This window comes from Gadus chalcogrammus, chromosome 9 (assembly GCF_026213295.1).
Source record: "Gadus chalcogrammus isolate NIFS_2021 chromosome 9, NIFS_Gcha_1.0, whole genome shotgun sequence".
Classification (NCBI taxonomy): Eukaryota; Metazoa; Chordata; class Actinopteri; order Gadiformes; family Gadidae; genus Gadus; species Gadus chalcogrammus.
The window spans coordinates 10,134,289-10,159,288 of record NC_079420.1 but is presented as its reverse complement, the minus strand read 5'-3'; the positions used below and the strand labels follow the sequence as shown (position 1 = coordinate 10,159,288).

Below are 25,000 nucleotides of genomic sequence, written 5' to 3'. Positions count from 1 at the left end.
ACACACAAGGGCACTAACCGTGTGTGTAATTTCTGTTTCTTTCTGATCTGCCATCTTATCCTATCTAAATGCATGTGTGCGTGTGTGTGTGCATGTCTGTGTGTGTGTGTGTGTGCGTGTGTGTGTGCGTGTGCAGGACCCAGCCGGCGTTTTAAGCGGGTGGTGGAGACGATTCAGAGCCAGTTGTTAAGCACACACGACCAGCCAGCGGTACAGCAGCTGTGCGGTGAGTACCCCCACCCTAACACCACCTGTCCCCCAGCCTCCCCCACCCAACCACACACCTCCATCCAGCTCCCTTCCACCTCCAGCCTCCCAGTCCAAGCCACCACCATCACCCTCACCTTCGTCCAGCGCCCGTTTCCTACCGGCCAACGTTGGCTCACACCTCCACAACGAATCACTCAAAACCTCTGGGGGAAATTACATCCCGAGCAGTAATACGCCAAGAGGCAGCCTGGTCTAAACCGAAGATCCACCGCAGGTTATAAACTCTTCTGATAACTCTTTACTTCTCCAAGGGATAGATTGTCCTCCCCCTTTCAAGAGCTTTGATTGTGAACCCCCCCAACGAGACACTCAAAGTGTTTAGTGTGCTGTTGGGGACAGCCTCGTTACCCACAATAACCGGCGAGCAGACGAACAACGTGAAGAGGAACAGACATCTTTTCCTTTTACTCTTTCACGTGTCGTTTCATCTGTGTGGCACCATCGCCCCCTGCTGGTGGGAACAGAGAACGCACCCTGTCTTTGCGCTCACTTCAACTTAAGATAGTTGAAGGTTGTCATCAGGCAGCTTTCTGACCTTACGCTCAACCTAAAGAGTAGTCTAGCTCAACATCACATTCTCCCTGAACTAAGTCAGATATGTCCCACAGCTATATAATGAATCATTGCTACACGCCCTCTGAAGTTTCATCAAAAGTAAGATAACTTGAGTCTTAGCTTGCTTTTGAATTCAGCCGGTGTGTGTGGGTGTGTGTGCAGTAATGGCTGAACTTTATGAGAAAAGACAACATTGTTGAGTCCCTCTTTACGTTACCACTCCTTTCATGCTGCGTCCTTTAGCGGCAAGCGGCGGCAGCTAGTGATTAAGGAAGGACATGCCAGCGCATAACAATGGCCGACAAAGGACGCAATCAAGCCAGCTCATTACTTCTGCTAATCTGCGGACCGGGAGACGCCTGGCGAGACAAAGCATGAGGAGGAAGAAAATGGGGTAGAGACAATGAGGAGGTGGAGGGAAAGACGCGATCACCTTGTAGAACTCGGCCAGACGCCGTACCGAAGAGAAGCTCAAACAAGGTGTTTAGGGACATAAGCTTCAGTGGTTAGGTTGAACCTCACAAAGCACGGGGGGTTGTGTTGTGTTTTAGATCAAAACAACGAAGAGAGGAGCACTGGTTCACTGCACACATTTTACAGAAAGGGTGTCGGAGTATAACGGAATGGGGCCGTCACACATTTACACACACACACACACACACACACACACACACACACACACACACACACACACACACACACACACACACACACACATATACGCACGCACAAATATGCACACACGCTCCCAGAATGCGAGTTCCCGGCTGCGTGCTGGAAGTCGGTAGCTTGCAGAAAGAAACTCCAAAAACTCCATAAAAGAGATTAAAAAGGGATGATTTAGCAACATCGCGTCGACACCGACTGATACACGGATCTCCTCTGGACCGGAACACTCGGCTCCCCATCCAGACATTTTTTGAACATGCTGATGCCCCGATCATTATCAGCCTCCATGAGGCCGTGCTTCACAGATGGCTGTGTTGCCAACTGTTTAAAAAACTGTAAAAGTATTTAAAAAGAGTGCTTTTAATGAGCGATGGTTCCCCGCGCTGGACGGCGTGCGCCGCGTCGACAGAAAGGAGCACATTCACGTTTTATTTGCCTCGTTCCTCAGCGCCGTCGCCCTCACTGGCTCCCCAGGCAGCAGCGGCCCATTAAGAGCCCATAAAGACACACACTGGTATTCAGCACCGGATCATTCATATCTCTGCCGTAAACACACGTGCGCACAAACAGATACGCACTGGCTCACAGCCGCACACACTCGTACACACTGCAAACGACAAGCTGTGAACATCATCGCAAAAATAGACCTTTTATTTTACATTGACTTATTGGTAAGACCATCGCAATACTAACTACTAACATACTAGTCATTTTAAACCCGGAGGGAGAGGTCGGCTTTGAACAGATTTCAATGGTTTAATGTTACTGATTATCTTGTCTAGTACACGCGTTTTGATCCCATTTCCAGGCCTTAAACGATTCGCGACTCCCAACACCTATGGAAGGGATAATGTATAGAACGCCGATCATTATCGGGAAAATAAGCCCCGACTGGGCGAACCGGACACCGATGCAAAGCGGAGGGGTCTTGCTTCACCCTGAAGGGGCTTATTTTCGATAATGACCGTCGACGTTCTACACATTATCCCACTTATTACACGGCTACTTGCAAAACCAAAACAATAACTTCACACCGTGTGTCTTTTTAGAATTTATTTGTTACCAGCATTTGTAGTGTTGATCAGCAGAGAAATAGTCCACCAAAGACATTGACGTCGCTTAGCAACCGAGAACGCTGGGTTGATAAGGTACCGGACTACTTGCCGAGTGGTACGAAAGATGGCAATCAATCCACTTTCCTTGACAGCGGTCATTATATGGTTAGCAACGGTGAATTATCTAAAGATTATTCACCTCTGGAAGTTGTGAAGGCCCATGCAAGTGAACGGAGCGTTCCACAGCATTGAGAAGAGCTGTGTAATAAATCAGTAATAATCCACAAAAACTACAGTTCTTCTTCTTTCCCCCCTCTGGGGTCTCCTCTGGAACCCTGACGGGGGGGCCGGGGAACCCGTCTCCGAGCTTTGGGACCCCCATCAAGGTCCTCCTGCAGCAACCGCGTCTCGTCCTGGGACTGTGGTTCCTGGGGATCCACTGTCCATCCGCATTTCTGTTTCCAGATATCTTCAACAGATATCATCCACACAGAACGTGACGTGAAGGATTCCTCTCAGTGATGTTTCACTACGTCTGCCCGGTCCGCCTCCTAGCAGTGCCTAGAAGAAAGGATCGCTCAAGGTGTCGTCTCTGGGTTCTGAAGAGCTTTGGGACTGGCCCCTGGGTGCGCGTCTACGAACCCAGGCCCTGCCCGGGAACCCTTGAGCATTCAGCATTTAGTTAGACAACTTCCCTTCACTCCTCTGAAGTTCACTCGTTTAACAAAGTCTTTATGGATCAGTGCCGGGGTGCCTTAAATGTGGAGGAGCCGTAGGCAGGAGAAATACAAGGTTATCCCTCAGTCATCCTCCTCCTCCTCCTCCAACTCCTTCTCCTTCTCCTCCACCTCCTCCCCCCCACAGTCCTCCACCGATAGCCCCAGTTTTGCACCCAGCGGTCTCCACCCAAAGTCCCAGTCCTCCACCCACAGCCCTCCTCCTCCACCCACGGCCCCAGTCCTCCACCCACGGCCCCAGTGCTCCACCCACAGCCCTCCTCCTCCACCCACAGCCCCAGTCCTCCACCCACAGCCCCAGTGCTCCACCCACGGCCCCAGTCCTCCACCCACAGCCCCAGTCCTCCACCCACGGCCCCAGTGCTCCACCCTCAGCCCCAGTCCTCCACCCACGGCCCCAGTGCTCCACCCACAGCCCCAGTCCTCCACCCACGGCCCCAATGCTCCACCCACGGCCCCAGTGCTCCACCCACAGCCCCAGTCCTCCACCCACGGCCCCAGTGCTCCACCCACAGCCCCAGTCCTCCACCCACGGCCCCAGTGCTCCACCCACAGCACCCGGTTCTCCGTGACGTAAACTCCGCCACTTCTTTCAGACGAGAGGAACGGCCAGGTGCACCACCAGCACCTCCACCACCACCACCACCACCACCACCTCCACCACCCCCCGGGCACGCCCACCAAGTACTACCCCGCCTCCCCCTCGCCCGTCCGGAGGCAGGACTCTGACTGTAGCGGCCCCCGGAGCCCAGGGGGGCCCAGGCTGGGGGTCCCTGAGGACTCCTAGTTCCCGAACCCCCCCCCTCGACAGCATTCCGACTGTATCCGGATCACTTGACCCCCCCTCCCCCCAATGGACACTTTATCATGCAACCTTTTGTATGAGGAACAGAGTGACTTTACATAGACCGAGGTAGAGATGTATGAGTGTTCATGTTATTGAGACCCTGCAAGCTGTGCAGCCCACCTAGACGCAACACACTCCACCACACCGCCATCCCCGTCTCCACCTCCATCCCCTCCAGCCCCTCCATCACCTCCACCCCCCACCCCCCCTGCTCCCCTGACGACCCGTCTCTATGCACCGTGCTGCACCCCCGTCTCACCCTCCATCTTCACCTCCACCACCTCCACCACCTCCACTCCCGGCCCCGTAACAAACCGTTTCTCCACACCGCGTGCTGCTCCTCTGTTTGATGACCTCACTTGTTCTCCCGCCCCTCCCCCCCCCCCCCCAGGTATCATCCAGAAAAGCTACTAAGCCCCTCCTACTTCTCCTCCTCCTGCTGCTGCTGCTCCTCCTTCTCCTCCTGCTGCTGCTCCTCCTTCTCCTCCCTCCCTCTCCTCCCTCCCTCTGCTTCCAACCAATCGATGGACAGCTGTGGCCGGTGGGGGCGGGGGCACCCAAACTTTATGGTTGTCGTAATAATTCCCCCGGAACACCTTGGGTGATGGGGTGGTGGTTACCATGGAAATGGACCACTCCCCTCCACTCAGGGCTCCACCTGTCCCCCCCTCCCCCACCCCACCTTACTCCGCTTCTCTGTACCCACATACACCTTCTATACTCAGCTTCAAACACACACAAACAAGCACACACACACACACAGATGTTATAGTTAACCAAAAGGCTTTTCTTGTTTTTCCGATTGTCTCGGACTATTCCTCCATGCCACCGCCCACATGTCACACATCTACAGTCTACACACACACACACACACACACACACACACACACACACACACACACACACACACACACACACACACACACACACACACACACACTCTGGAGCACACACACACACACACACGCACACACACTCTGAAACAAACACACACACACACACACGCACACACAAACACAAACTCACACACACTCTCTGGAGAACACACTAGAACCATTCAAGCGAGAGGGAGAGAGAGGCATGGGGGGCACTTGAACTCGGACACTCTGTGGATTGGGTTATTTGCTTTTTAATGTATTTTCATCTGGAAGAGAACATGGAGCAGAATTTATTAGATTGGTGATGGATGTGAGTAAACAACAACCAATGACCACAACAACGACAACAACAACCACAAACCCAACCACCACAACAACCCTAAACGACTGCAAAGGATTGTGGGAGGGGAGGGGTGGGTGGGGTGGGGTGGGGATGTAATGGGTGGGCCCCTGAACATGAATGATCTATTCTGATGATCTGTACAGACTTATATTGTTTTGTTTGTATAAAAAAAATGAAAATTTAAATGTGTAGCTGTGACGCCATGTTTAGATATACCTTATCATTAGGGCCAGGTTTACAAAAAAAAAAGAATACTAAAAAATATATCACACAAAATCCCCTGCGCCTGACATGCTATAGGCCCGATTCCATCTTTGTTGTTTTCCTCCTTTTCATTTTGAGTTTTTTTACAGTACATTGTGGTAAATGGCTTTTGTTGGATCGACCAACTAATCAGCTCCTCTCGCTATGTGTGGTCACTTCTGTCCCTTATTTCTGTCTCGCTCTCACCTACCAGCAGTGGACCACCAAGGAAACGACTTAACGGGAATTGTGTAAAAAAAAAAAAATGAAGTTGTCGATATTTTTGTACATATTTGAATCATTTATTTTTATTTTCCTTATTCACCTTCATTCATCACCCCCCACAGTTTGATCCCCTAATTTATTATAACTTGACTATTTATATAAAAGAAGCTGTTAGGTCAGTTGAATGTTATTTATTATATTCTCGTGTGTTCATTAACGGGGCAAAGAAAAATAACTGTTTTTATTTTACTGTTTCTTTTGTCTGACTGCTCCGATGATATGAACCAGCGTTCCTGATTCTCTCCCTTGTACATTTTTATCGACGCGAACAAGAAGAGTTGTCTTATCTGTCGGGAGGGAGTGAGGGATGTTAAATAATGATTTACCAGTTTATTTTCGAATGTAGACGTAGCCTCTCATTGACGAGGCGGGCAGACGAGGCTTTGCCACGTTCATATTACGATGCTGTGTTAAACCACCGGAGGGCGCTCGCCACTCGCTGGGTCAATAGACGGCGGCGCTGACGCTCTCCTCTTCCTGCTCTTTGCTTTTAGCTTGTATTGCTGTGTGCATGTCAAACAGGAGCTTTTCTTTGCATGGCTTTAGTGTTAGTGTCCCCCACCACAACTTCGCCCTCCGCTCCCCTCGCTCCTCTCCCTCTTCCTCCACCTCCTCCTCCTCCACTCTCATCCACACTCTCTCCTCTCTTGTGTGGAACTTGTTTTTACACTCTCTCCTTTCACTCGCCTTGTGAGACCATCCTGATGTTCACGTCTGTGAGCCTGGCTGGGCAGCAGTAGAGTTACAGATACGGCTGCGGCCTAAGGTTGCTTCAAGAACACCGGCCAATCAGAGTGATGCTCTTTGCTCTGAGAAGTCGGTTGGACAAAGAACAAAAACAAATTCAGATCCGAGAAAAAGCCCACCGTATAGATTCATTTTTGTCTATTTCTTTTAAAATCTGATTTGTAAGCGACACTTTCCTCAGACTTCGCCATTGTTTCTTTAATCGCGGTGCTCCTTGTTCTTCAAGAGCTGAAACTCGCATCCCCGAGTGCTGATTGGTCCTAGAATTTTTACACTTTTGGAAGACTTTAGACGGGGTCAAGGCGAGAGAAACACGACATGAACTCAGATCTCAATGGTCTCAGGAGGGTTTCCTTCTCCTGCTTTCCTGTTTTTTTTTCCTCTTTCACTTTCACTTTCTCAAACCTCCTCTTCTTCCTCATCTCCTCCTCATCTCTTCTTCCTTCTCATCTCCTCCTCCTCATCATCATCTCCTCCTCCTCATCTCCTTTTCCTCCTCTTCTTCCTCCTCTTCATCATCTCCTCCTCGTCCTCTCCATCGCGTGCACAACTTTCTACGAACCGGTGCTTCCTCCGATGTGAACCTCTTTCCGGAAGGCCGGGAGCCCTGGCTCCGACCTTCGACCCGTGGCTCCGACCTTTGACCTCTCCTGCAGAAGAGACACAGGGACAATGATCTCTGTACTGCAGACACAAAGCAATACCCCTCTGCCCACACCTCCACCTCCCACCACCTCCACCCCACCTCCTCCTCCTCCTCCTCCTCCTATCTGTTCTCCACAGTGGGAAGCTAGAGACACTAAAGGACAGAAGGATCAAGAAGAACCCATCTTACAGAGCAGGAACCAAACCGTCTCATGACCCCCCCCCCCCCCCCCCCCCCCCCCCCCAATATGTATCACATGACTGTGAGCATCTTCAGTGCTGAAACAAATAAACCCGTTCATTGATGCTGCGCTGCCTTCTTTGTGTCTGAGGGTCTTCGATGAGTTGGATGGCCCCCTGTGGGGAGCTGGTATAAGTAGTAATAGGATAATATATTACCTGAAGTAGGGTCAGAGGATGTGTTTATATATTGGACTGTTTTATGGCCCCCATTGCACTGAAGGAGGGATCCCCCACTCTGCGTTCCTTCTCTAGATTTCTTCCTTGCTAATTAAGGGAGTTTTGTCTTGCCCTCATGGGGGCTAAGGTCAGGGAGGGGTCAGAAATATATGGCCTGTTAAGCCCTTTGAGAATGTACCTTTAATTAAGCTATAGAAATAAAATTGAATTGCCTTGACTGCATATTAATGGAAATGTCGCGAAAAGCGGAGTGACAAAGTACCTATTTGTGAGTGTTAGACTTGTTTTATCAGGGTTAGGTCATTAATATAGATGTTGCTATTTGGCGAATAGAAAAAGGTGGAACTTCTATGAAATTCATTTAAAATATCATCACATCGAATGCCCAATGGGATTACCCCACTGTGAAAGGAGATCTCTTCATCTATAATGATTGAAAATATGGCAAATATCACACGTTTTCTATCCAGAATATATGAAGTCAGACACTAAAGAAGAGTGATGTGGCTAGTGTGTTTGAATCTTGGCACAAAGGTCTTGAGCTTGATCGCTAAAGTCTTAAGATTATTATATGTATTTAAAATGAAGTGCACTTCAATGTTGAAGGTGCTCACTGTTAAATACACTTGAAATGAAAGTGCACTAAATCATTTTGTGTATTCACTAAATGTTTTGTTAAATGTTTTCGCCGAGTGAAGGCATTCAATTCCATTATCGACGGAACTGAAAACCTTCGGGATTGATCTCGATACCTTTGAGCTGGGAGTCAAACACACAAGCCACTAGACCAGGGGGGTATACCACAAACCTCGCTGAACATACCCAGGCTTTCTTGGGAAAACCTGGCTCGACAGAGACGCAACTCGCAATCAGAGTTAAATGGTACCACGACGCTCACTTTAGATTAAATTACTTGAACCAGGTTTTCCGCTTTAGGTTCAATGCGCGTTCACATAAAAGGGGCGTTTATCGCGTCATTTGACTCACCCTTATGCAAAATGAAAAGAGCGAGAGCGGTGTATTTCACCCAAGGCGAGCAGTGAATTATTATGAACTCCTACGAGGAATTCAAAGTTCAAATCACAGCCAAGGGGAACACGGTTGCCCATAATATGGGCTAGGGTGGCGTGCTGGCAAAAAATAGCCGACCGTGTTAATTCCTAAGCGAAAAGATTCTGCATATTGTCTAAAACATATCATGTATCATCATGCCTTTTGCCACCATATATGTGGTGCCAGCATGCTCCTACGAACATGGGGCCAAGTCAAAAATAAATCTAAAAATATTAGCACCCCCCCCTCGGACTGACTTCCCGCGTCCCTGGTGTTACCCCCTATGTTATACATTTAGACAGTGTTACCCCTTATGGGTTTTTCATGAAGACAGATAAAAAACGACAGTGTTACCCTTTACGTTTCATTTGATAAAAACGACAGTGTTACCTTTTGTTTTTTTTCCCATGATGACTGATGAAAAACAACAGTGTTACCCTTTATATTATATGGACAATTTTTTTTTTTTTCAAATATGTTTTTTTCATGACGACCAATAAAATAAAAAACAACTGTGTTACCCCTCCTGTTTTTTTTTCATGACGACCAATAAAAAACAACAGTGTTACCCCTTATGGTTTTTTTTTCATGAAGACCAATAAAAAACACCAGTGTTACCCCTTATGTTTTTTTCATGACGACCAATAAAAAATAACAGTGTTACCCCTTATGTTTTTTTTTATGACGACCAATAAAAAACAACAGTGTCACCCCTCATGTTTCATTTGATAAAAACAACAGTGTTACCCCCTATGTTTTAATTGATAAATATCGACAGTGTTACCCCTTATATATATATTTTTTTCAAATATGTTTTTTTCATGACGACCAATAAAATCAAAAACAACAGTGTTACCCCTATTGTTTTTTTTCATGACGACCAATAAAAAACAACAGCGTTACCCCTTGTGTTTTTATTCATGACGACCAAGAAAAAACAACTGTGTTACCTCTTATGTTTTTTTCATGACGACCAATAAAAAACAACAGTGTTACCCCTTATGTTTTTTTTCATGACGACCAATAAAAAACAACAGTGTTACCCCTTATGTTTATTTTCATGACGACCAATCAAAAACAACAGTGTTACCCCTTTTGTTTTTTTTCATGACGACCAATAAAAAACAACAGTGTTACCCCTTATGTTTTTTTTCATGACGACCAATAAAAAACAACAGTGTTACCCCTTATGTTTTTTTTCATGACGACCAAAAAAAACTACAGTGTTACCCCTTATGGTTTTTTTCATGACGATCAATAAAAAAGGACAGCGTTACCCCTTGTTTTTTTCATGACGACCAATAAAAAACGACAGTGTTACCCCTTGTGTTTTTTTTCATGACGACCAAAGAAAAACAACAATCGTACCCCCTATGTTTTATTTGATAAATATCGACAGTGTTACCCCTTATGTTTATTTCATGACGGCCGATAAAAAACGACAGTTACCCCTCATGTTTTTTCCATGTTGACGAATAAAAAACGACTGTGGTACCCCTGTCGACGTTTTTGCAGGGATCCAAACCTGAGCGGTTTAGAGTGTAAACCTCTGAATTTATCAATGTACCATCAAGACACCGAAAAAAGACTACACAATGGTTATACTTGACTTTGTAATTCGCGTGAAATAGAGATAAGAGTCTGCCAACAGAGGACATCAACCATACTTGAACCCCGGTCTCCAGGGGGTTAGCTCACAGCTCTCCCCACTACCCACTGAGATATGTAATTTAAATAAGTCTGTGGTTATATATGACAGTGCAATAGACATGATAGCATTACGTTTAAAATTAAAGTTAATGTGTTTTCCGCAGAAATTGAGCCGCGGTCTCCAGTGGGTTAGGCAGAGTACACTCCACTGCACCACTGAGGCGATGACAATACACAATAATCAATCATCAATAAAGAGGATAATCATGACATTAAAATATATGTGTGTATTTCTATTATTTCCCTTATGTTTTTTTTCATGACGACCAATAAAGAACGACAGTGTTACCCCTTATGGTTTTTTCATGACGACCAATAAAAAACAACAGTGTTACCTGTTAAGTTTTTTTTTTCATGACGACCAATAAAAAACAACAGTGTTACCCCTTATGTTTTTTTTCATGACGACCAATAAAAAACAACAGTGTTACCCCTTATGTTTTTTTTCATGACGACCGAAAAAAACTACAGTGTTACTGTTACCCCTTATGGTTTTTTTCATGACGATCAATAAAAAAGGACAGCGTTTCCCCTTGTTTTTTTCATGACGACCAATAAAAAACGACAGTGTTACCCCTTGTGTTTTTTTTCATGACGACCAAAGAAAAACAACAGTCGTACCCCCTATGTTTTATTTGATAAATATCGACAGTGTTACCCCTTATGTTTATTTCATGACGGCCGATAAAAAAAGACAGAGTAACCCCTCATGTTTTTTCCATGTTGACCAATAAAAAACGACCGTGGTACCCCTGTCGACGTTTTTGCAGGGATCCAAACCTGAGCGGTTTAGAGTGTTAACCTCCGAACTTATCAATGCACCATCAAGACACCGAAAAAAGTCAACACAATGGTTATACTTGACTTTATAATTCGCGTGAAATAGAGATAGGAGTCTGCCAACAGAGGACATCAACCGGACTTGAACCCCGGTCTCCAGGGGGTTAGCTCACAGCTCTCTCCACTACCCACCGAGATTTGTAATTTAAATATATCTGTGGTTATATATGACAGTGCAATAGACATGATAGCATTACGTTTAAAATTAAAGTTAATGTGTTTTCCGCAGAAATTGAGCCGCGGTCTCCAGTGGGTTAGGCAGAGTACACTCCACTGCACCACTGAGGCGATGACAATACAAAATAATCAATCATCAATAAACAGGATAATCATGACATTAAAATATATGTGTGTATTTCTATTATTTCCCTTATGTTTTTTTTCATGACGACCAATAAAAAACGACAGTGTTACCCCTTATGGTTTTTTCATGACGACCAATAAAAAACAACAGTGTTACCTGTTAAGTTTTTTTTTTCATGACGACCAATAAAAACAACAGTGTTACCCCTTATGTTTTTTTCATGACGACCAATAAAAAACAACAGTGTTACCCCTTATGTTTTTTTTCATGACGACCAATAAAAAACAACAGTGTCACCCCTCATGTTTCATTTGATAAAAACGACAGTGTTACCCCCTATGTTTTAATTGATAAATATCGACAGTGTTACCCCTTATGTTTCATTTGATAAAAACGACAGTGTTGCCCCTCATGTTTCATTTGATAAAAACGACAGTGTTACCCCTTGTGTTTTTTTTCATGACGACCAAAGAAAAACAACAGTGTCACCCCCTATGTTTTATTTGATAAATATCGACAGTGTTACCCCTTATATTTTTTTCATGACGACCAATAAAAAACGACAGTGTTACCCCTTATATTTTATTTGACAAAGACAACAGTGTTACCATTTATGTTTTTTTTCATGACGACCAATAAAAAACAACAGTGTTACCCATTTTGTTTTTTTCCATGACGACCAATAAAAAAAAACAGTGTTACCCCTTATGTTTTTTTTCATGACGACCAATAAAAAACAACAGTGTTACCCCTTATGTTTTTTTTTCATGACGACCAATAAAAAAGGACAGCGTTACCCCTTGTTTTTTTCATGATGACCAATAAAGAACTACAGTGTTACCCCTTGTGGTTTTTTTCATGACGACCAAAGAAAAACAACAGTCGTACCCCCTATGTTTTATTTGATAAATATCGAAAGTGTTACCCCTTATGTTTATTTCATGACGGCCGATAAAAAACGACAGAGTTACCCCTCATGTTTTTTCCATGTTGACCAATAAAAAACGACAGTGGTACCCCTGTCGACGTTTTTGCAGGGATCCAAACCTGAGCGGTTTAGAGTGTTAACCTCAGTCCCTCCCGGACTGAGGCGAACCGAACCGTACCGCACCCTGCAGTGGAAACGCGGCATTAGACTCGATCAGATGACCCTCTTCACGCTCTCCGCCGCTACTGCTATCACTCACTCAAATTACATGCTATTTCACTATTTTCGAGTTTTTCTTTGAGTTGTCATGCAGTGATTCAAAAGTAAGTTGATTGTTTAAATGGCCAATACTGCCTTAGGTCCGCTGTAGGTCAAGGCCTAAACCGGTGGTCAATAGTATAATGATGACATTTCATTTGTTCGTGGTTTGGCTCAGGATTAAAAGTTATAAAACTGGGAAATGGCTGTTAGTAGTCCCGTTTCAGCGCATGATGGCCCCCGACAAATGTTCCGCTGAAATCTCACTCCAAGGATTTCTGAAATCTTTCTCAAACAAGGAGATAGTATTTTACTTCATACGTTTGTATCGAGAACTGAATCCTGTTAATAAGTAATCCCAGAATAAATCTTTCGGTATTTTACTATGTTTTTACACATTTATATAATTTACTTTGAAATGAAGAGGCTTTTGTTGTGGTAGCCAGGCTTGAGCGTTTATTATAATCTCAATGAAAGCATCAGAGCAGTTTATCTCAATAGCTTCTGCTTACAATGACGTCCACAAATCTGGAGAGCCGAAATAATGGGTTGATATAAAATGTGTTATGAAACATTATCCGACAATTGAAACATCATTGATTGATTGCAGTTTAAGTCACAAATATATTGTGATTCATGGAAAATTCAAATAGAAAAAAATAGGATATCCAACCAATGATTTATTAGCAGTGTAATAAGACTTACCAGACCGGGGAATTAAAACATTTGCCAGGCTACCTTTCTGCTCTCTTTGTAAAGCATAAACTCTCAGCTTCATTCACCGTTAGTAACAAACAAATAGCAACACAAAAGCTACTTTAACATCAATATTAATCGTAATAATTTGCTTGAATCAAAAACACAATAAAGAAAAGGGAACTCCCTCTTAAATACTCACATCTTTTTCTTTCTTTAAATAGAAAATATCATCCCAGTTCAATGTTATATTCTCAATCCTCTCTTCTGTTCATAAGCAAAATGCTAAAAGGAGACATTTACAAAAACCAAAGGTCCTATCCCATTCTGCAGCAGAGAAATGCAAAGCTTATGTCGATATGAACCCCTTCTCTTCCCCCCCACTACAGCAATAACCTGTATGCATTTGTTAATCACATAAAAATGTCTGCATGTTATTGTGGGAGTGTGTGTGGATGATGGCTGGTTGAAGCAACCTCCCCTGGTCCAAGTCTGATTTGACTCTGGGGCCGGCTTGGTGAGGCTGCACACCTGTTGTGCATTGAGCAATCAATGTGCCTAGGTGTAACCAGCCGTCACCACACACAACACACTTAGGGAGAGATCTCCTGCATGGCAACATGGAGCACCAGGCCATGTATCATTATCAGCAAACGTTGCAATGAACCGAATTCAACACCATCACCCTGCGTCCTTTGTCTGGGGGAGCCCAGTAAAGGTGGAGAGTAGCATTGACATTGCTACAGTTATCTTTGTTGTTTGCTTATTTTCAGGTGTAAACTGCCGTTGAAACCGGTTCTTCCAGGCTAAAATAATTTATGAATGGCAGATTTTTATATTAGGAGGGGGCGGAAGTTATCCAAAATTGTCGGTTCTCATTTGAAAAGGCAGTATTGTCCTGTAATGATAAGAGTTCGACACTAGAGGGCTGTCGTGTAATTATCAGAGAGCCTCGCAGTTCGCCACTAGGGCGCAGCATTGTCCCCGAGTTTCCCTGTGGCTTCTTTCTTCCTCCGTTCCAGCTTCCAGAGCTCCGGGAAAAAAATACTCCAACCTCCCTCCTCTCCTCTCTATATGTTCATACTGTACACGGCAACAACAGGAGTCTCTCACTCCCACAGTGTCAAACGTAGAAGTTGCTCCCAATCACGGATGTAGAATCCAAATCCAAACGACTTGTCCTATTTTGGGAGTTGAACCAGCCATTGAAAAAAATCATCCAAACTTCATCACGTGTCCCTTCACTGCAAAGAGTCGCTCCTCCTCCTCCTGTTAGCATTAGCATCATCTGTTAGCCTCCCAGATGGCTAATGGCTCCTTCTCCTTCTGTTAGCATTAGCCTCCTCCGTTAGCCTCCCAGATGGCTAGCTGCTCCTCAAACTCTGGAGCTGGTGTAGAGCGAGCGTAGCCGGCGCGCTAGCGTAGCCTCCAGCTGCTCCAGGGGCGACTCCACGCGGGGCGACCCCCCGCCACGGGCCCCGGCCTGGGGCCCCAGAAGGAGGGCTCGGAAGCCCTCTCTCTCCAGCAGGGCGGACATGTTCTGCAGGAAGTAGCCCTCGCAGAACGCGCTCAGTTCCAAGGAACCGTGGGCCTGGACGAAGAGACGAGGGGGGGGGGGGTTAGTGTGTGTATGCGTAGCGTGCGTGTGTTTGTAGTGTGCGTGGTAGTAGCGTGTTTGTGTAGTGTGCGTCTGAGTAGATTTATAGCCACATCACTCTTCTTTAGTTTCTGACTCCATATATTCTGGATAGAAAATGTGTGATATTTGCCATATTTTCAATCATTAGTGTGTGTGTGATTGAGTGTGTGCGTGTATGTGTGTAGTGTCTATGTGAAGCGTGTGAGTGTGTGAGGTACGTGTGTGCGTGCGTGTGTGTACCTTGGCCGTCCTGTAGATGTTGACGGCGTTCTTCAGGGTGATGTGCTGGGAGCAGATGAGCTCGCAGTGCCTCTGCAGCGCCACCAGCTGGAAGACGCTGGCCGCTGACAGCAGCTGCAGAGAGAGGAGGACAGGGGGCCGCCGTCAACGCCTGGCTGTTTTTACTCATCGCTCCCATGTTGGGTCAGGTCCCATAAGCAGGAGCCAGTCCTGAAGTCAATCTCGCAAAATGGCGTTTTACTTCTTATTTCTCAAACACACACAGATCTGCATGTTAATAAGGTAAAGATCGTGTTCTTACCTCCAGCAGGGAGCCCACGTTGGTCTTCAGAGACTCTGTTCCGCCGCAGTACAGGTAGGACATCATGATCTGGTACAGGGTCGGAGAGAAGGTGAACTTGAGGTCGCAAGACAAGGGGCCAACATATGCGGTCACATTTGGGGTCACCTTTGGGGTCACGTTTGAGGTCACATTTGGGGTCAAGTTTGGGGTCACATATGGGTTGACATTTGGGGTCACGGATGGGGTCGTATTTGGGGTCGCATTTGGGGTCAACTCTGGGGGTTAAGGGACGGCGTAGGCTACCTGAAAGATGCTGTACTTGACGTCGCTGATCTCGATGCAGTTGCCATGGTTTCCGTCGGGTCCTGACGACAGCAGCAGGCTCTTGAATCTTGAGCCAAATCAGACAATAGACCCGTTAGTTTGGACCAGAACCATATCTAGGCTGTGTTTAGAAGAACCGAAAAACAAATCCTAAAATGAAAGACAACCATAAATCCAAACACTAAACCCTAAACACATTAACCCTAAAGCTAAAGACCAAACCAGAGACTACACCCTAACCTATTACCCTAAAGCTAAAGACCAAAGCAGAGACTAAACCCTAACCATTAACCCACAAGCTAAAGATCAATCCAGAGACTAAACCCTAACCATTAACCCTAAAGCTGAAGACTAAACCCTAAGGTTTAACCCCAAGCTGCTCTTCCACATTCAATCCATCCCGCCTCTCCTCACCGGTCTGAAGCTGTGATCAGGAGGACCTTATGGGCGTAGAACGGCTTCCCCTCCACGATGAAGGTCACGTCTGACATCTCCTGGTTGTTCAGGAAGTGAGGGTCTGAGGGGGAAGAGATCATCAAGAACCGCGACGCACTCCAGCAGATTATTACATGTCAAACCTAATTCAGGCCAACCAACTGTTGTTCTGTGGTCCCGAGAATCTGTTCTACGGACTATTGCTGACATTCAGGCCCTCCTGCTACTAATACATCCATGAACACTGGCTATGCTGTTAATTATAACCATAGTTGGTTTTGTATCACATTGAATAAAATATCATTTATAGATGAGGATCGATCTTAGTTATTTCAACATAAGCATAAAATTAGATTTACGTTTCTTTGCCAGGAAGTATCCCGGCCCATACAACAAACCAGGATAAAACTATCCAGCGTACATATTTTCCATATCTTTTAAACCACCATGAGTAACGCTGAGAGGGTGGGGGTTTACCGAGCTGAGCGGACAGAGAGGGCTTCGTCTCAGGGATGGATGGGAGGGGGGCCGGACCGAAGCAATGGCTGAAGATGGCGCCCAACTGCTGAATGATGGCGTCATTCTGGAGGGAAAGAGGATGACTCTTGTTATGGGATACATCATACGTTTATGTTCAGCGTTACACCTTCAGGTTAAAACCTTAACACATCTACCTTTACATTTAGCGGAATAAAAGGCTGAGAAGCAATCAATCCAAACCGGATTAGCTATCAAAAATGTATGGTGCGTTATTATTATTATCTAAGTCATATTTTAAGGTTAATCTGGATAAAGCCAACGAGGCACAGTGAATCAACAGCGTTAGGACGATAGAGTTAGGTTGGATATCAAAATTTCCCCGAAATATCACGCACACACACACACACACACACACACACACACACACACACACACACACACACACACACACACACACACACACACACACACACACACACACACAAACACACAGACACTAAAAAAACGCACACACAAACACATGCACACGCGCAAATGAAAATGCACACACACACACACACACACACACACACACACACACACACACACACACACACACACACACACACACACACACATGTACACACACATCTACACGTGCACACACCCACACAATGATGCAATTATGCTAAGATGCTAACGATATTTTGGAATCCATTTAGTTTTTAGTTAAGCTAGCTTACTTAAAAAACAACAACAAAACGTCAACAGCGGTGATAGAAGGAGTCGTGTGTTGAACTTTACACTGAGGAGAACCACTCCTCCAAGTGTCCTTGCACTTAATAAGTACTTAGTCATTGTGTAGCATCTTATCCTAGCTATCTTTATTGTATACAGGGAATGGTTAACCGTTTTCTCTTTCTTCTGACAAATGGACGTCCTGTAAATCTGCTAGGATAAAAGCGTCTGCTAAATGCCTTCAGTGTGAATGCAGATGAAGCGGTTGGGAGGCGGGCGGAGGAGGAGGAGGTGGGGGTGTACCTTGGTGGTGCGGAGGGCGGTGAACATGAGGGGAAGGCCCACAGAGACCAGGTCCTGGCAGTAGTCCTCCTCCCTGATGGTGGTGAAGTCCCGCAGGAGGGCCAGGGTCACCCCGTCCCGGGACTGCTGCTGGGCGCTGCGCAGAGACTCCAGCCACATGTGGAGCTTCCAGGGCACACCTGGAACACACACACACACACACACACACACACACACACACACACACACACACACACACACACACACACACACACACACACACACACACACACACACACACACACACACACACACACACATATGGACGCACACACACAGGCGCAACAACGTAAGAAAAACATTAATACATTAACACACAGATGAATTAACAACCACAGGTGAAAAAGAAAATGGAATCAAAATCCTTCAAAAGTCAAACTTAAAGGTGACAAATTATACCACCAGGTGTGAGTGTGATTAGCCATTACAAGCAGTTTGAAAATCGGCCTCTTTTGACATCAAAAGCGGGCGTGTCCACCTAGATGTGTGCTTGATAGATCAAACTACCAGCCTACCCAGTGGACTGTAGCAAGCGTTTCTCATCTATCCGTCATACATCTAGGTCGACATGCCAACCTATTATGTCAGAAGAGGCCGATTTTCAAAACGGCTTGTAGCGGCTAATCACACTATCACCTGGTGGTATAATATGTCAACATTTAAAGATCATCAGTGTGCTTTGCGCTCAGCCACCAAAACGATGCGATTCCATTTGTTTTTGTCGGTCAAACTACACACACAAGACGAAATCAGAACAAGGAGCCGGACGTACCCATGGCCCGGAGCTCCATGGTGACGTCCAGGTAGCTGTGCTCTGCGCTGTAGTAGCTGGCCTCCTGCAGGGCCTTTATCCGGGCCTTGCAGAGCCGCGGGATGCTCTCCTCCGGCCCCACCCCCCCGGGCCCCTGGCCGGAGAGCGGGGAGAGAGGGAGGAACGGGCCCCCCCCGCTCTCCTCCTCATCCTCCACCCCCTCGGCCAGCATCTCCTCCAGGGAGAGGACGTCCTCCATGGCCTTCTGGGGCTGGGTCAGCAGCTTCCTCAGGACGTTTCTATGGTGATGAGGAAGGAGGAGGAGCAGAAGGGAGAGGAGGGAGGAGGAGAGAGAAGGAGAGGAGAGGGGAGAAGGGGAGGAGGGAGGAGAGGAGAGGCGAGAGAGGAGAGGAGAGCGGAGGAGAGGAGGGGAGAGGTTAGGTCAATTTCGTAAACATCCAAAAGGCATCGATAAATACTTAAATCAAACTAACTTTGTAATCTTGTCTACCATTTTGAAATATCATAATTACATTATGAAAAATAGAAATAGGTATCTAGAAAGAAGATATGTGCTGTGTGCAGTTCCGGTGGCATCCAGCAGAGGGGGGCATAGTACCTGTGACCGTGCGACGCAGCGTGGCTGAAGCAGTTCATGTCCTCGTGGAGCGATGATGTCAGAGCGTTCCCGCTGCGAGACTTTGACAAGGGGTCGGCCCCGCGGGCCAGGAGCAGGCTCACCATCTCGTAGTTCCCTAGGAGAGACACACACACACACACACACACACACACACACACACACACACACACACACACACACACACACACACACACACACACACACACACACACACACACACACACACACACACACACACACACACACACGCAGACAGTGAATAATCTGCTGCTGGCCAGAAGCACGCGGTTCTTCCCCAGCGCTGTTACAACAGAACTGGTTCCCTGCGGTGTCTGGAGAGAGGGGGGGAGGGAGGCTCGTACCAATTCCCTCTCCGGCACGCGGTTCAAAGGTCAACGCAATCCATCTCGTCCCCCCCATCCCTACCGTCTGTTTGTGTGTAAGTGAGTGTCTCTGTGTGTGTGTGTTTGTGAGTGTCTGTGTGTGTGTGTGTGTGTGTGTGTGTGTGTGTGTGTGTGTGTGTGTGTGTGTGTGTGTGTGTGTGTGTGTGTGTGTGTGTGTGTGTGTGTGTGTGTATTAGAATCTATGTGTTTGTGTGTGTGCGTGTTAGCGTCTACGTGTGAGTGTGTGTGTGTGTCCGTGCAAGCTGTTGTCTCTGTGTGTTTGTGTGTGAGTTAGTGTGCATGTGCATTGTATGCCAATGTGTGTGTGTGCTTTAGTGTGCGTACCTGCGGCAGACGCCAGCTGCAGCGGTGTGTCCGCTGTGCTCTCCTGTCCGTTCCTCACGGCCGCTCCCTCGACACTTGCCCCCGCATCCAGGAGGAGCTGGGGGAGAGAGAGAGAGAGGGAGAGAGAGAGAGAGAGAGAGAGAGAGAGAGAGAGAGAGAGAGAGAGAGAGAGAGAGAGAGAGAGAGAGAGAGAGCGAGAGCGGGAGCGGGAGCGGGAGAGGGAGAGAGAGAGAGAGAGAGAGAGAGAGAGAGAGAGGGAGAGAGAGAGGTCCAGGGTTACAATAACCATCTGTTGCTCCATGCTGTTTGACATAATGTGTGTAGTGCCTTCTCCTAGCAAGACTCCAGACTACACACTGGCTGTGCTGGAAGTAAGGCCAGTGTGTGTGTAGTCCAGTATGAGTGTGTAGTCCAGGGCCTTCTTGTGGAGCTGTGAAGCTTACTGTAGCCTACACTGTAGCCACTGTAGGCTACACTGCATACAGGTCACATAGTTATGACAGTAGTATGACCGTGTGTTTGGGTGTGTGTGTGTGTGTGTGTGCATTTGCGTGTGGGTCCGTTTTCCTGTGTGTGTGTGTGTGTGTGGTGTATGTGTGCCTGTTCGTGTACATGTACATGCGTGTGTGTGCATGTATGTGCGTGTTTGTGTATATGTGTGTGTGCGTGTGTGTGCGTGTGTGTGTGTGTGTGTCTGTGCGTGTGTGTGTATCTGTGCGTGTGTGTGTGTCTGGTGTGTGTGTGTGTGTGTGTGTGTGTGTGTGTGTGTGTGTGTGTGTGTGTGTGTGTGTGTGTGTGTGTGTGTGTGTGTGTGTGTGTTACCTGCACGACTGAGATGTGTCCGTGCAGGACGGCGTAGGTGAGGGCGGCCCAGTGCCGGCTGTCGGGATGGACCGAGGGGTGTTTGGAGGAGCAGGGGGGCACCTGGAGACACACACACACACACACACACACACACACACACACACACACACACACACACACACACACACACACACACACACACACACACACACACACACACACACACACACACACACAAGCACACAAGCACACACACAATAAAAGCCTGCACGCTACAAAATCGTATGGATATGGCAGAATATGTATTTATAAAACACTAATTAATAGTAATTTCAAAGATCTAGAGAATATTGCAGATGAGCTCATAAGAGATAACTACCGTACACAAAGACATTTATGAACAAATACAAAGGTCAAGAAAAACTTTTAAACAAAGAATGAAATAAAGACATTCTAAAGCAATAAAGACATCCACATGAACGACACCAAGAGGAAGAGGAAATAAAGGGTGGTTAAGATAACATTAGTTTGGTAGAGAGAGAGAGAGAGAGAGAGAGAGAGAGAGAGAGAGAGAGAGAGAGAGAGAGAGAGAGAGAGAGAGAGAGAGAGAGAGAGAGAGAGAGAGAGAGAGCGAGAGAGAGAGAGAGAGAGAGAGAGAGAGAGAGAGAGAGAGAGAGAGATACACAATACTTTTAAAACAAAGAATGAAGTAAAGACGAAGTCGAAGGTCGGGGTGACTCAGATAACAGTAGTTTAGTGTTTTACCGCCACGTCGAGGTTGGCCCCGGCATCGATCAGCATCTGGACCAGGGCCTCGTCCCCGGCCGAGCAGGCGTACATCAGGGGGGTCATGCCCTGGTCGTCCATGCTGTTGACCCCCTCCGGTCCCAGTAGGGCGATGGCCTGGCTGATCAGGTCGGTGCGGCCGCAGTTCAGCATCCTGAAGCCCAGGTCCAGGTGGAACTTGTCGGTGGCAGCCCGGGCATCCAGACGCTTGAAGGAGCTGAAGCAGCACTCGGGTCTGGGTGGGACAGACAGCAGGGTAAATGGTAAATGGACTGCATTTACAGTATATAGCGCATTTATCCGAAACGCTTTGCAATATTGCCTAACATTTACTCATTCATGAGCACATTCAAACACCAACGGCGCTGTCGTCCATGCAAGGAAACAGCCCGCTCGTACGGAGCAGTTAGGGTGAGGTGCTACGCTCAGGGACACCTCGACACGCCGGGGATCAAACTAGCAACCTTGCGGTTACCAGCCGACCCACTCTACCTCCTGAGCTACTGCCGCCAAGCAGGCGACCATGAGTCACACTCTGACCCCACACTGACCCCCAGTTGGGGAGCTACAGGACAGACAGCACAACCCTTACATTTTACATTTCCATTGAGGGCGTTTAGCACACACTTTTATACAAAGCGACTTACAATAAGTACATTTGTCAGAAGAAAGGGAAACAACAATATATCACTGTCGGTGCAGTGAGGATGTTCATAGAATCAAGTGCCAAGCACTAACAATCGCTAGGTTAACCCATCCCCCATATACAACAAAGACTGCAAGGATAAGAATCTATGCAATGCTAAGTACTATTGTTAAGTGCCAGGATGTACAACATACATTAAGTGCAGTGTGTGTCTCTCTCTCTCTCTCTCACGCACAATAAGATTCAGAATAACATAATTTCTTTGATCACTCACTTGAGCTGTCTCGGCTCGCAGTCCAGTCCAGGGAGGAGCTGTCTGGCGGTCTGTCTGACGTCATCGCTGTCCACCAATAGGCTGCGGCGGTGCTCCGCGTGAACGATGGCCACTCGCATCCACTCCATGAGGGGCGGGAGCAGCAGGAAGGGCCTGGGAGGGGAGGGAGGGCACGTTAGGTAACCCGTGTGGAGCCAGATCTGTGCTGCACGCCCCCTAGTGGCTGCCGCGCTCCACCTCGACCTGGGTACCTTGATTGCTCAATGTGAAACAGGGGTGCAGCCTCACCCAGCCCCAGATTCCAGTCAGCCTGGGTCAGTAAGGTGAAGCAGCTTACATCAGCCTTCATCAACAGAAACTCCCCAACTAGATTACCACTTTAAGCTGACCACTCGAGTATCGATGATTTGTTTTGTCTGCTATGCGTGAAGCATTTTTGGGTGTCCCTTGAAAGATTATATTTAAATCAAATTTAATCTTATCATTATGATTATTAATCGACATTATGGATGACATGAATGGTTTCTATTTAATGGACTGGTTTTCTGGTTTCTGGTTGTTCAGATTTTCTGGTTGAATCTGTTCAGCGCGATAATCACACATGCCTCCCAGAATGAAGATTATTTGATTAGAATCCATCTCTCTGAAGTCAAACACACATGTGTGCGCTGCAAACACACAAACACACACTCCCTAACATATTTTCATCTCTCTCTCGCCCATCTCTCTCTCTCTCTCTTTAGTCACACTTCTCCCCCTCTAATCACTCCATTAAACAGCTGATATACGGCTAACGAGGCTAAGTGCTAGCTAGCTGTCTGGCATTAGCTCCCTTTCCCCATGTGTTGATTCACTGCAGCGGTGAACAATAGCACATTACGGTTCAGTGACTGCGGTTTTCCTTTGATCCTGCCAAGCATCGTTGTACTAATGAGTGTTTGAGAGGTGTCTCCCTGTTATCTCTCTCTCACACACACACACACACACACACACACACACACACACACACACACACACACACACACACACACACACACACACACACACACACACACACACACACACACACACACACACAAACACACAATAAAAGCACAAACACACACACACACACACACACACACACACACACACACACACACACACACACACACACACACACACACACACACACACACACACACACACAGAGACAGCTTTATGTACACATAAACATTGAGCACTAACATTCACGTTGGATTCTTTAAGGGTTGTGATTACTGTTAATGAGCACTGGGACCCCTGCTGGATCGTTTATTTTCCACACTGAATAGCCTTGAAATCTGCACAGCAGGTTCCCCTGTACTTAACTACAATCCCCCTCTCTCTGTCTCTCACTCTGTCTGTCTCTCTCTCTCTCATTCTGTCGCTCCGTCTCTCCGTTTCACTCTCTCTCTCTCTCTCTCTCTCGCTCCCTCCCTTGTTCTCTCTCTTTCTCTTACCCCCTCTCTCTCTCTCTCTCTCTCTCTCTCCCTCCCTCTCTTTCTGGGATGTCCTGTAGATGGTCGTTGGGGTCATATGTGTCCTTAGTGCTCTGTCTATCTGTGAGGGCCGGGAGGGGGGGGATGGAGGTGATAAGGAGGACCGTTGGTGGCGGTTTGTAAATCAGATGCCCCGGGCTCCATCCCTCTCCTTCATTTGACTGTGTTATCAAAGTATGTAAATAGGTACTGTTTTTTCCGTTATACGTTTATATGGGTTGTGGTATAAATACATGTGTGTATGTGTGTGCCTGTATAATTGTGTCTGTGTCTTGGTGTGTCTGAGTAGACCATAAATGTGTCAGGGTCTGTGTGAGTGTTTTAGTGTCTTTTGATGTGTGTTTTTCAGAGTGTTTGTATAAATGTCTCTCTGTCATGATGTGCGAGTGTGTAGGTTATATATGTGTGTGTATGTCAGTGTCTGTTTGTGGGTGTTTTTTCGTCTGTCTATGTGGGTGTTTTCATCAGTGTGTGTGTGTTTATGCGCGTTGGCTATATATTTGTGTATCAATGTCAGTGTCTTTGTGTGTGTGTGGGGGTGTGGGTGTGTGTGTATTTCAGTGTCTTTGTGTGTGTGAGTGTGTGTGTGTGTGTCTGTGTGTATACTCGCGTGTGTGTGTTGCCCTCGGGCTGCCATTCTCCTCTTTTGCATCAGTCATGCTCGCAGCCATGCAGACCATATTGGCACTTAGCTGTGAGTTAGAGCAGCCCAGTCTGCCGGGCAGGGTTAATGCATCAAGGATCCATCATAATGCCCCCGCTCTGCCCCACACCGGCCCCAGCTCCAGGGGAGGAGAGGGGGAGGAGAGGGGGGAGAGGGGGGAGGAGAGGGGAGAAGAGAGGAGAGGAGAGGAGAGGGGAAGAGAGGAGAGGAGAGCAGAGGATGGGAGAGGAGAGGAGAGGAGAGA

The 25,000-nt window shown here is 46.9% G+C and overlaps 2 protein-coding genes across 2 annotated transcripts in view; one reads left to right on the top strand and one right to left on the bottom strand.

The window, feature by feature from the left end:
- The window catches only part of brsk2a (BR serine/threonine kinase 2a), a 150,322-nt gene extending 145,718 nt beyond the window's left edge, over nucleotides 1–4,604 (top strand). Inside the window, exons 19-20 of the mRNA XM_056598777.1 lie at nucleotides 137–226; nucleotides 4,525–4,604. Of these exons, the coding sequence (XP_056454752.1) occupies nucleotides 137–226; nucleotides 4,525–4,547 (113 nt within the window). The 3' untranslated portion in view covers nucleotides 4,548–4,604. The remainder of the gene's footprint in view (nucleotides 1–136; nucleotides 227–4,524) is intronic.
- Nucleotides 4,605–12,068: 7,464 nt separating this feature from the next.
- The window catches only part of abtb2b (ankyrin repeat and BTB (POZ) domain containing 2b), a 31,564-nt gene continuing 18,632 nt past the window's right edge, over nucleotides 12,069–25,000 (bottom strand). Inside the window, exons 3-15 of the mRNA XM_056598776.1 lie at nucleotides 22,573–22,725; nucleotides 21,632–21,887; nucleotides 20,885–20,986; nucleotides 20,063–20,159; nucleotides 19,314–19,449; nucleotides 18,716–18,993; nucleotides 17,905–18,083; nucleotides 16,882–16,987; nucleotides 16,384–16,486; nucleotides 15,949–16,036; nucleotides 15,664–15,732; nucleotides 15,363–15,476; nucleotides 12,069–15,074 (exon numbers count right to left, since the gene is read on the bottom strand). Coding sequence (XP_056454751.1) covers nucleotides 14,859–15,074; nucleotides 15,363–15,476; nucleotides 15,664–15,732; nucleotides 15,949–16,036; nucleotides 16,384–16,486; nucleotides 16,882–16,987; nucleotides 17,905–18,083; nucleotides 18,716–18,993; nucleotides 19,314–19,449; nucleotides 20,063–20,159; nucleotides 20,885–20,986; nucleotides 21,632–21,887; nucleotides 22,573–22,725 — 1,897 coding nt within the window. The 3' untranslated portion in view covers nucleotides 12,069–14,858. The remainder of the gene's footprint in view (nucleotides 15,075–15,362; nucleotides 15,477–15,663; nucleotides 15,733–15,948; nucleotides 16,037–16,383; nucleotides 16,487–16,881; nucleotides 16,988–17,904; nucleotides 18,084–18,715; nucleotides 18,994–19,313; nucleotides 19,450–20,062; nucleotides 20,160–20,884; nucleotides 20,987–21,631; nucleotides 21,888–22,572; nucleotides 22,726–25,000) is intronic.